The sequence below is a fragment of the Dendropsophus ebraccatus genome, chromosome 2, assembly GCF_027789765.1.
Source record: "Dendropsophus ebraccatus isolate aDenEbr1 chromosome 2, aDenEbr1.pat, whole genome shotgun sequence".
Classification (NCBI taxonomy): domain Eukaryota; kingdom Metazoa; phylum Chordata; class Amphibia; order Anura; family Hylidae; genus Dendropsophus; species Dendropsophus ebraccatus.
The window spans coordinates 168341409-168354472 of record NC_091455.1 but is presented as its reverse complement, the minus strand read 5'-3'; the positions used below and the strand labels follow the sequence as shown (position 1 = coordinate 168354472).

Here is a 13064-nt window from a genome sequence, read left to right as displayed (position 1 = left end):
TGGAATAAGACCTTAAAACAGCGTTTCTCATACCCCCACGTATACCAGTTTTGTGCTGTTGTATGGCCAAAATCTCTAGTGCCTCTAGAGAAGACCAGCACAGGAGGTAAGCGTGGACTTGGTTGTGAGGCATATCAGTGACTGCCACTGTAGGAGGCATATGAGGCACATTATAAAGGACATCTGTGGCTAGTGCCATAAGAGGTCACTTGTGGCTACAGTAGGAGATCTGTGGCCGGCACTTTCATTCATTGGATTTTGTGATGTCTGCCTAATGTTAGAGACAGTTGTAAGATGGAAATTTCACAAGATTTTAGCTTTTTTTCGGTGTGTTAATATCTACAAATGTTTATTGTGTGTTTAATATCTATAAATACATAACTACCCTACAAGAAATATGACTTTTTCGGTGCTTTTACTCACGACGGGCCCATTGTGGATATTTTGCGGGTTTGACACTGATGTGTTGCTTTGGGTAATTAGGTAAATGTAAAAAAATAGAATGAATGGATCTGCAGGCCCCAAAATTTATGCAGATGCATAACGTCTCTAGAGAACAATCTGCAACATTAAGGATTGGTGGAGATTAAGACTAGAGATGAGCGAACCTTGAGCATGCTCGAGTCGATCCGAACCCGAACTTTCGGCATTTGATTAGCGGTGGCTGCTGAAGTTGGATAAAGCCCTAAGGCTATCTGGAAATCATGGATATAGTCATTGGCTGTATCCATGTTTTCCAGACAACTTTAGAGCTTTATCCAAGTTCAGCAGCCCCAGCTAATCAAATGCCGAATGTTCGGGTTTGGATCGACTCGAACCCGAACCCGGTTCGCTCATCTCTAATTAAGACCCATGTGAAAGCACCCTTTATGTGACCATGCTCACACTTTTTTCTTATAGTAGTACTACTGTCAGTTGCAGTAATGAATAACGTGTCATAAAAACTGTTGAAAGTTACTGGGGCTCACTTCTGTGACCTGTTGTGATTCTGAGATACTTCCAGATGGTGTGCGCTTCACTATCCAGCCGGCAGAACATCCGACTTGTTTGCTTTATTTACTATTGAAGTGAAGAAGTTGTATTTGATTGACAGGTGAGAAGAGACACATGCTGCCATGCACTCCTCCTAGCTGTATTTTGAGATTGCACTGGGAGTGAGACCTGGTGTGATCAGTAACTTTTGACATGTCTGATGACAAGTAACACTTTAACATACAGGTGTGATTGCAATTATCTATAGTATTCAGGGGTACACAAGGAAATGGAGAATAGTTTGGCAGGGTCGTGACACTTGATAGCCAGTGGTCAGGAACAGAATTATCCACCCGACATCTTGCCCCCAATGCCATAAATCCAGGTTTAGGAAAACGTTCCTATGACTGGTTTCACATGCCGCATATTATTGTGTTTCTGTTCTTTTATTTCTATTTCTTTTTCAAGTCTGCGGCTAGATGTTACGTTAAGCGTATAGTAGAATATTGTAAAGTATACATGTGTTTTGTATTTGTGCTCTCTAGAGGACTCTATAAAAACATGTAAAACACACATTTCTAACAAGTGTTTCACATGAATCACAAACATAATCACAAATAATATTTTATAAAATCGCAGTAAAACCATGAACCAGGAAATTCTTATTTACTTGGCACCAGATTGTCATTGTAAGTGTTCATTGAAACTATCAGAGTGTTAGAAACATTTTTATTTTGTACAATCAATCCTTTCATGCGCTGGCATTGAGGAGATTGTATTACCACCAAGCACTGATCCAATTTACTTGGCAAGCAGAGAGGAACATGAAACAGCTGACTTGACTTACACTTCTGTAAAAATAGTTATTCCCCATATAAATAACTTAAACCACTTGTAGTTACTACAATTATTTTTTTTCACATATATTTTTGGTACTGGCACAGTATATATTTACTGTATACAGAATATCCTAAGATATTCCGGTAAAAGAAAGTTGTATTTAAAGTGTACCTATCACAACTTGTCAAAATCAGCGCAATCCTTTCTCTGCCGTGTCAGTGTGAAGAGACTGCCCCATAGACTTCCATTATGCATCCACTCAGACTCTGACTGATTAAAACAGGTTTTTTCATGACAGTGCCTCTTTAAATAAAACTATTACCTCAAGGCATATAACTTATCCAGCCCTTCAAAAAACATGGCTTCTTTCTTCCAGGAACAGCCGTATTACAAAACCACACCCAAACAGGAGATGAGAGTCATGCTGTTTTTGGAGCAAAGCAGTCATGTTTCTGTAATCTTATATAATCTCTTTAATATACTATTATTGCTTCTTGTGCTGGCTTTAGTATGTTGCATCTTGATTTACTTCTAAATGGAAGTTGTGTAGTTATTTCTTTTTCACTGTGGTATTGTCTCCAGCTCCTCAGCTCCTCCCTCCATCATGTTTTGCTGCCTCAGGAGGCTTAGCTGGATCTTTGCCCTGAGCTAAGGCCCCACGCCCTGAGTGATGCTGTATGTTTTTTTTTTTATCTTAAATTGGAGTATCCATTTAACTAGTGTCCAAGGCACTAAAAGGGATTGAATCTTAAAGGGGTAGTCTCATCTCAACTAACATAGTTAATCTTGTTGGGCTCATCAAGTTTTATATTTTTGCTAATTCTAATACATTCATTTAGCAAACTTGACTCTTTTCCTGATATGCTGCACTTTTCTTTCCATTGTTGACAGCTCGTTGTCTAGGTCTACAGACCATCAATTAATGAAAGGGTGTAAATATACACCTGGTGTAAACTGTCCAGAGTAACCAATCACAGCTTAGCTTTCAGCTCTGGTAGAAAAAAAGAGGAGCTGTGATTGGTTGCCGTGGGCAGTTTACACCAGGTGTATATTTACACCCTTTATAAATCTCTATATCTCTATCAGGAGAAGTATTTGCAAAAATATTTAACATGACAAGCCCCATAGGTATAGCTAAATTAGTTGAGATTGGACTACCCCTTTATGCTCAGGGGGACAGGAATCTGAGTAAGCGGGTATAATATTAACACCCTTTCTAAAGAAAAGTTCCCACCCAGTTGACTGACAATTTATTAGCCAAATAGTAAAATCTCAGAAAAGTTGGGGCTTAAAACCAGAATAAAAACAGTTGTAATTGGGGCACAAGAGGCTACAAACTCACGTAAATATCTATTTTTTTAATTTGGCCACAGGTCCTCTTTTAAGTGACGTTATCTGGGATTATTTTATAGAATACATCATGGATTTTTGACAAATTAGCTTTTACTAGTAGGCACATTAAACTTCATCTTAGAATAAAAGGACTCCAGACATTATCCCATAAATCAATTTGTAAGCAGAAAAAAGGCGCCTACAACAATGCTTTTAGCTGAAGGACACAAAACAGGTTGACCCTTGTGAAGTGTACTCTTGTTAAGAGGTGGACATGCTTAAAGGGGTGGATCATCAACATCAGGCATGTTATATGAAGCACCCAAACTGATGCATGGTTAGGTTAAAGGGAATCTTTGTCAGCACCTGGGCCGTTCCTAAGATGCTGACAGTGTGCTGTAGTTGGCAGTCCCTTTGTGAGCATGTTACCTGTTGGTAATTTGTCTGTGGAGTGGATTATGCCCAATCTCAGGTCTCTTACTGTAATGAAGAGTCAAAGAGGAGTTGTGGCTCTGGGAAACCTCTTCACTTTTTTCTCCTTCGTCTTCTTCATGAATATTCTCTGCTGCCCAGCCTTCTGTTCACTCATGCTGTCAGTGTCTCTTAATGTTTGTTTCAGGCATAAACTGACTACAGAGGACTGATGTGGAGCTGTGTCTAGGGGTAAATCACCCCCCTAGAGACCAGTATTTTTTCCCCAGGGTTTAGTTCCCCTGTTGGAAATATGGTTTTGTTTTTAGTCTAATCTTTGTATAAAAAAACCTGATTTTTTAAAATGATTTTTGACCTGATTGGGAAATATACAATTTTGAGAAAAAAATTGAAATACAATACAAAGAGAAAAACATAAAAAATAACTAAATTTCATTTCCATCTGGGGAATTGAATCCACAAAAAAAACCCTGTTGTTGGTCTCTACCTAGGTTACCCCTAGATCACGGCTCCACCACAATTAGAGTAGGGGAGTCAACTATCTCTGATTGCTGATCAGTTTTCTATAGGCAGTTTATGACTGAAACACTCAGAGACACTGGCTGACAGTGTGAGTGAGCAGGAGGCCGGGCACCAGAGATTGTTCATGAAGAAGATGGAGGAGAAAGGAGTGGTGAGGCGTGCAGAGTGTGGCACAAACACTGAGCCACAACTCTTCATTGACTCGTCATTACAATAGGAGGCCCTAGATTGTGCATAATCCACTTCACGGACAAATTACCAAAAGGTAACATGCTCACTAGGGGACTGTCAGCTACAGCACACTTTGGGTACCTCAGGAAGTTCCCGGGTGCTAAAAGATTGCCTTTAATTGAGTTGTATATGTACATTTATAAAGTGGGAATGCAGGAACTGGAGGAAAAAAAATGAGAACTACTGGGATAGTAATGGGACTAATATTTATATAACATATTACATCAAATCTGTCACTTCCTTACTGCCTACTGAGCTGGTGACACCACTGGATTGATCAATCAAAGCATTCAGAACATAGCTTTGCCTGTGTCTGTTTTTATTTTCAAAAAAATTCAGGCTGTGAATAGTGTCAAGGAGGTGGGGCCTGTCATTCTCTGAGCCTTTGGCACTACCAGGCCTCACTTTGCTGTATGTCTGCACTCTGCACATTGGTATACATATTCAGCAATGCACATTGTACATACAGCACAGTGAGGTATGGTGGTGCTGTATGTACAATGTATGTATGATCGGTCTTGGATTTGAGTACATTTTCAATTTTTCCAGATATTTCCAAACTTTATAAGCCATTTGACACCGACAAGATGATATTGAATTGCAAAGGATTTGGGGAAATTTAAAGGTTAGGATAAGAGAAGGCAAATTAAATATAGCAAGATAAAGCGTAAGGTTATCTTACATGAGAACGAATGTCATCATTAAATAAAAGAAAACATTTCCCCCTGAAGGAAAAGTAAAATGATAAGTCCTTGGGATGACCTTTTCTGTAAAGTTTTAATATTTTGCTAAAATATTTCTCCAGCTTTTAAGTAGAAATACAAAAAGAAAAGATGAGAGTAGGACGTGAATGTCACATGATTAGAGATGACTGCATCTCGAGTATGCTCGAGTCCGATCGTTCAGACTTTGATTTTCGTAGGCTAAAGAAGTTGGATACAGCCCTGGGGAGTTGAGGAAAACATGTATACAGCCATAGGCATCTAGTATCTATGGTTTCCCAGACTCCCTAGGGTTGCATCCAACTTCTTCAGACAATGGTATTCAAATTTCAATCAGACTTGAGCAAGTTGCAATTGGCTGCAGTTTTGGTCTGAACAGATGTTGCAGAGGTGTCTTCATGAGGCATCCCTTTTATAAAATATGTTTACATAATAGGTCGTCTTCTGTTATTGCCACCCTATTCAACTATAAGGCAAAATGCTGGTGAAATAATTGTAGAGCTACTATACAATACAAGGCAGGCATTGAAGAGTTACCCCCAGTAAGATGTATCATCCACTAAAGGATATTCCAGTATACAGAACTTGACTCTATTCAATAATATGCAGTAGAAAGCACATATTGCACTTGCTCCCCTCTCTGGTGGGTTGCGGTTATGTTTCTGAGCTCTTTTAGCGCCTTCCAGGAAAGTGCTAACCGTGTCATTAATTTGCATAAAGAGAGTGTGAATGTGGAAGTAATTGGATGCTATTAATTTGTTTCAGTTCAGGAGCCGCCGTCTCTCCATCCATTCTTACTTGCTACTTGTTGGATTAATTTGCTGGAATGAAAATTGTCAGACGTCTATTATTTAACATTTTCATGAAGAAACGTAATGGTTAGTGGGAAATGGAAGGATTGCCGTGTGGGATTTGTCTGCAGTCCATGGCACTCTGTATTAGCTGGTCTACCCTTCTCGGTTGTTGTTATAGGAATATTTATCTGCAGTCATCATAATGTTGGATTGCCTTTAATAGGGATATCATATTTTATTTTTATTTATTTTTTTACATTGGATTGTTGTTGTACCTGTTACAGGATATGTTGCTTCTTTTTTTCCTTTTTAGATGCATTGGTTCTTTTAAACATAATGGATGTCAAAGTATATATACCCTTTAAATTGTTTAAATTTAAATATTTAAAGGGAACCTGTACTGTTTTAGAAGTAGTCTGATGTGGCAGCAAAATGTTATAGAGCAGGAGGAGATCAGCAGACTGATATATAGTGATAAAGGGTTGAAAGAGTACCTGTCATTAGAAAAAAACAGAGACAAGTCAAAAGTTTTGATCAGTCAGGGTCTTAGTTTTCAGACTGCGACTGATCAGGAGAATGAGTCGGGAGAAGTCTGCTCTGCCAGGCATTTCTCTCCTCATTCTGTGTTGGACCGACCTGGATGGTCCTATAGACTTACATTATGCAGCCATCAGCGGGAGAAAACATAGTGTGCTTGGACTTCTCCTGGCTTATTCTCGGTCGCGATCTGAACCCTTAGACCCTGACCAGTCAGAACTTTTGACTTGTCTTTGTGATATGTCAAAGGTTGTTTCTGACAACAGATGCTCTATAATATAACTTATATTTTAGTCCTTTAAATGTCTTCTCATTCTAAGCCTAGGAGTCCAGTGGGCGGTCCTACTTAGTGACTGAAAGCTGTCTCTGTACATGGATTTCAGTCAATATATGACAAGTTCTCCTGAATCTTTTTGCACAAAATCATGCATCCGTCTTCTCAGTTCCCCCTGTTCTATAACATAATTCCAGTAGATTGTACAGTAGTTTTTTGGTGACTGGGAAGAAACATCACTTCATTTCTATAGTTTTTGCCTAAAAAAGATTCAAGAAGCGGAATTTAGTGATTGCTTAGTTCTCAGGAACAACCTTGTTATGTACTTATCCTGTAAGATTAAAAAACCAAAACATTACAAGTATGTCTATAGTAGCTAATAGTGAGATAATTATTATTCTACCATTTCAGGCTGATGAAACGTGTAAATGCAATGGATGGAAGAACCCTAATCCTCCCCCTACACCACCCAGAATGGATTTTCAGCAGACAGTTGTGAGTCTCACTGAGCCATGTCGTAGTTGTTCCCACACACTTGGTAAGTAGGATTTTCTATTGTAAATTCTATTAGGATTAAGATCATGTTTCTATCTGTACCTTGCATTTAATTGTGTTCTTATGATGGCTACAAGATCAGTGTCATCATACTAGTTTGAACCTAAAAGGTAATTATTTTTCATAAAGACGTGTATAAACTTAAAGAGGATGTACCATGAGGTACATCCTCTTTAATGTGACCCACTGATAGAACGACGCTGTCATGGGAAAGTCGGTGCCGCAGTCCGTTTTTCGGAAAAAATGCATGTTGAGGTGGACAGTGCCATGGGGCAGAACTTAACGGCTGTGAAACCCAATATCTCAGCCCACATCAGCACTCTAGGACCTGCTCCTTTGCCATCTAGGCCCTACCCCCTGCACAGCCATTGGAATGGGCCTACTTAGAGAATCTATTGGGTATTGTGAAGAGGAAGATGAGACACCAGACCCAACAATGCAGACGAGCTGAAGGCTGCTATCAAAGGAACCTGGCCTTCCATAACACCTCTGCAGTGCCACAGGCTGATTACTTCCATGCCACACCGCATTGATGAAGTCATTCATGCAAAAGGAGCCCCAACCAAGTATTGAGTGAAATTGCAAACACACAAAAAATGCAACAGCTCACCGCTAATGGCAAGATATAGACCTAATACAGATATGAAAAATCGCTAAAAGCAGTCCCCCAACTGCTAAAAAAAATCTCCATAAAAATAATTAGAATTTACCATCAGGGCCTGTAGTGAATCATCCCCCACCTCCCACAGGACAGGGTGTTCACATCATTTCAGGTTTAGTATGGATACAATTCAATGTATCCAGTGGACTTTATTAACCTCAGGGAGGCCAAAAGACAGTATACTATACTACTAAAAAAAAAAAATGTACTGTATATATGTAAATACAGTGGTGCCTTGGATTACGAGCATAATTCATTCCGGGACTGTGGTTGTAATCCAAATCCACTCTTGATCCAAAGCACATTTTCCCATAAGAAATAATTGAAATGCAGACAATTGGTTCCACACCCCAAAAATATTTTTTTTTATTCTGAATAACATGTAAAACAAATGAAACAAACATTTAGAAACAGCTGAATATGTCATATTATAAGTACAGTATAGCAATCAGCATGTCATGTATAATGTAAGCTGAAAAAACAGCAGCAGTTTGTAGATACAGGATAGAACTGCAGATCCCCATAATGCAACAGCAGTATAGTACAGCAAGCTAGAATAGAGAGCAGGGCTGCTGTCAGAGGTCTGTGTGGTCACATGACAGCAATGCGGAAGGGTATGTGATTAGCATGGACCAATCAGGAAGTGAGAATCACAGAGCTATGCAGGAGGACAGTGACAGATGGTTCTATACTGCAGTGTGAATGGCTGTATAGAGTTGTATGAGTGTGGGTGCAGGCACATTATAGCAGCAGTGTGTATAGCTGAGTGTAAGTGCAGGCACATTATCGCAGCAGTGTGTATAGCTGAGTGTAAGTGCAGGCACATTATTGCAGCAGTGTGTATAGCTGAGTGTTAGTGCAGGCACATTGTAGCAGGAATGGAGAGTATGGGAAACACAAGTGCTTTGTCCGTCCAGGCATGATGGGAATTGTAGTTTTTTTTTCCTTCACATTCAATATTTATTAAAGTTTTTTCTGAAATTGTAAAAAAGGGAAATTACAAAACCAAGAAATAGGCATGTAAAGCAAGCTCATGACAAGGAGCAAATATCAAGCAAGAGAAACGGGGAAAAGGGGAAGAGGGATAGGAAATGAGGGATAGGGTAGGCACTGGGGCCCAGGGGGTTGCAGCACATAAACCTCTGCCAGCCATTTATGAAGGCTACAAATACTAACAGAACAGAACAGTAGACTTATAGGGAGGGAATTGTAGTTTTAAAACAGCTGGAGGGCCTGAGTTTGACACGTCTGATATAGAACATCCTATTCCATCCAGGGTTTTATGCAGCCTCCTCTACAGTTTTCTGATAGAAAGCCTCACTTTAGTTGAGTTATGTGGTTGGTCTATCAGTCAGTATAGTTGATGATAACATTTTTCCACGTGTTGGCTTGTTACTCACTGCTGTGATATGTTCTCTGTGGTCAGGAAGATACTGTGATGAGCATACTCCATGCAGTCTGACAAAACTGGCCTTGTGACAGGGCTGCACTAATAATGATGCTCTGGAGAAACCTTGTCCATTTACATTGGGCTAAACTAGATTTGTAGACTAGACAAAATCCAGGCCAGGCATTGCTATCCACACATCTTGTTTAATGGGAATCTCGCTTTACTTTCTCTAGAAAATAGCCCAGCCATTGATCCTGTGTTCCCCTTACCTTACTGTTTTTCAGCCTCACATGTTTCCCATTTGGAGAATGTGTCAGAAGAGGAAATTAATCGACTCCTGGGGATTGCACTAGATGTGGAATACTTGTTCACATGCGTACATAAGGAAGAAGACGCTGATACCAAACAAGTCTATTTCTATCTATTTAAGGTAGTGCAAGCCTTTCATATTCTGATGTTCTGTTCTTACAGATGCATTTACATGGTCAGATTTAGGGATGGTCCGAAACTGCCGAGGTTCAGGTTCGTATGAACCCGAACGCTCGGCATCAGATTCCCGCTGTCTGCCCGCTCCGTGCAGCGGGTGGATACAGCGGGAGGACCGCCTGGAAAACTGGGATAAAGCCTATGGCTATGGCTGTATCCCAGTTTTCCAGGCAGTCCTCCCGCTGTATCCACCCTCTCCACGGAGAGGGCAGACAGCGGGAATCATTGCCAAGGTTCGGGTTCGTACGAACCCGAACTGAACTCGGTTCGGACCATCCCTAGTCAGATTACTAGGCCTGATCTACAGCTGGCCTATATATTGTCTACAAATCAACCTGATTCCTATATTCATCTAAAAAGACCAGCACCCAGTGTACCAAACCAACCCCATATTTGTATTACTGGAAAATTTGATTTACTTTTTACAATTATATGGATTCTTTTGTATCATTGTGGTATAAGCACAGTGTTACAGTGGTTTTCCTATCTGAAGAAGCTATTCCCCTATACATATGATGTCGGATAACAAGCTGAACTGTGGGCAACCAACCGCTGGGACCTCATTGATCCTGAAAACTTGGAAAAAAATTGCTTCTAGAAATAACCAAAGTGCATCATTTACTACATACATAAAGAGACTCCGTCAGTAGTTTTTCTTCTGCCCTATCTAAGGGTAGCATAAACTAGTGACAGACAAGCTGAACAGAATGATGTATCACTTACTTGTTCTATGCTGCTGATTCAGAGATATCTTCCTCAATAATGAGGACTCTGTCCTCTCCATTATGTCCATGTGCTCAGAAATCCATGATATTCATGAGCACCAGCTTCCTCTGCCCACCACCCACTGATTGGCAGTTATCGATCTGTATATATACTGTGTATAGGCCGACAGCTGTCAATTATAAGCTGGAGGGGGAAGGGAATGGCACTGCATGACTCTCCATTTCAGGAGAACGGCTGAACAAATGATGGAATACATTGCTCTATATAGCTCTTCTGCCACAAAGTTTATGCTGCCCTCATTTAAGGCACCATAAACCTTGTGAGAGATTCCCTTAAAGGACAAGTGCCATGAAAAACTTTTTCCCAGTAATTGAAGCACATTACAAAGTTATATAACTCTGTAATATGCTTCAATCACCTATCTGCCTCCCTTCCCTGTCTTTTCCCCCCTCCACCCCCCACCAGGAAGTGTCCTAACTTACACAGACCTAATGACTGTCATCACCGTCACCAAGCTCTTCTCTCAGCTCCTTCTCCTGTTACAGCAGCCCCCCCTCCCCTGCCTTGTCAGGTGACTCAGCTTGCTCAGCTTCCATTGGCTGAACAACTGCAAGCCATCACATGGACTGGGGAGGGGGGGCTGCTGTAACAGGACCTAGCCCAGCCCTCCTGCTGATGACTCATCCTCACAAGAAGGAGCTGCCTGGTGACGGTGACAACAGTAATCAGGTCTGTGTGAGTCAGGACACTTCCTGGTGGGGGGTGGAGGGGGGAAAAGACAGGGAAGGGAGGCAGATAGGTGATCGAAGCACATTACAGAGTTATATAACTTTGTAATGTGCTTCAATTACTGGGAAAAAGTTTTTCATGGCACTTGTCCTTTAAATAATGTGGCCATCCAAAGCTCAGTGATATATAAGACATTGCAGTTATTACATAGCACATTATAAACAGTTAACCACATTTACAATATTTGAATGAATACTGTTATATAATATCCCTAAGTTCAGATGCTAGGCAAGACAAAAATACCTTCTTTATTTAACATCTTACCTTTCATATTCAGCTTTTAAGGAAATGTATTCTGCAAATGGGGAAGCCTGTAGTGGAAGGATCTCCAGAAAGTCCGCCATTCGAAAAGCCCAGCATTGAACAGGTAACAACTTTCACAGCGGTTTCACAGCTTGACATTTGCCCCTGTCTACACAAGAATTCAGCCAGCTAGACTAATGATAGCTTCTTGTTTCATTGCCTTTTTTTTTCCTACACCCGGTGTCGCAGTTTACACTAAGTTTCACCAGAAGTTAGAAAATAATAGGACCTTGCTGGTAAAAGCAGATCACCTAAACAGTACAAGCTCCTGGAATTGATACACTATTATTTTCTTCCACAAAAAAAAAAAAGCTGTCTCCTTTAGACAACAAACCCACTTCTATCTGTTCTCAGTAGGCGGAGACCTCTGTGAGTGATTACTTCCCTTCAGTGATATTGTAATATAGATTAAGGCAATATACCCCCCCAAAAATAGGGTTCATGTAATGTAAGGAAGGTAGTGTCTGCTAGAAAAAAAAGAGCTTTTTGTTAAATTGTAACCAAAAAGCTCACCTTGGTACAGTTGCATGCTTGACAGGGATTGTCCGGGATAAAGATATTTTACTTAAATAAGGTAAAATTAAAAAGTCTGTACTTACCCTCCTTGCCCCACCACAGGCTGAGTTGTCACAGTGCCTGATCTCCACTCCCTGGTGCTGGATTTAGCACTAGACATTGCTGCTCAGTCAATCACTGCCTGCAGCAGTGTCTCACCTAAGCCAGTGATTGAATGACCCTACAATTTCTCATGCCGGCCCCAGCACCAGGGAGAGAAGTACAGGGGAGACTGGACACCATGACAGCGGAGGTTGTGGGAGTGCGAGAGAGGTGAGTACAGATAAATATCAATAGTTTATCTTAGTAATAAAAGCTTATTTGGCTTACAGCCTGCAAATATATATTGGATCCTGGCATATCTCTAGCTCTAATTATGGGGAACAAGCAATATTATAATTTATATTATAATTGCATATATAGTTACATAAATGGTTTTAGTTTGAAATACAGTATAGGCTTCTGATGCCAAAAAAGTTCCTTACAAATCTTTCACCTATCTATTATGAGTTTTAGACATTCATAGGTACATTTCAGCTGACACCAGTAATTAAGGTTTTGACTTTTGCTAAAAGCGGCGTGGTCTACATGCGCCAAAATTTTGGCACGCAATTTTGCTTTGAAAACTTTGTAGTTGGTCTGGACTAGACTAGACACATTGGTGTATCAGGCTGCCTTTCTGTCTAAGTTTGCACAGTTTTAGTAGATTGTGAAATGAAAAATAAAATATTAAAAATGGGATTTAACATGAAGACTGACTAAAAGGTCATTCATTTGGTAATAAAATAAAATATCCATTTCCACTCCTAAAATGTTTGTTTATGCATGTCCTTATAATAGTATATATATATATATATATATATATATATATATATATATTTGCATAATTGTTCTTCAGGATTCCAGTCTTTCAGTTTTTCTCTTTTCCCTTTCACTACCACAT

At 40.1% G+C, this 13064-nt stretch overlaps 1 protein-coding gene across 3 annotated transcripts in view; it reads left to right on the top strand.

Annotated features, from left to right (window-relative positions):
• Nucleotides 1-13064, top strand: part of KAT2B (lysine acetyltransferase 2B) — a 67483-nt gene that overhangs the window by 14518 nt on the left and 39901 nt on the right. For all 3 annotated transcript variants that reach the window (XM_069958684.1, XM_069958686.1, XM_069958685.1), the window contains exons 2-4: nt 7068-7194; nt 9547-9692; nt 11541-11630. In XM_069958684.1, coding sequence (XP_069814785.1) covers nt 7068-7194; nt 9547-9692; nt 11541-11630 — 363 coding nt within the window. The remainder of the gene's footprint in view (nt 1-7067; nt 7195-9546; nt 9693-11540; nt 11631-13064) is intronic.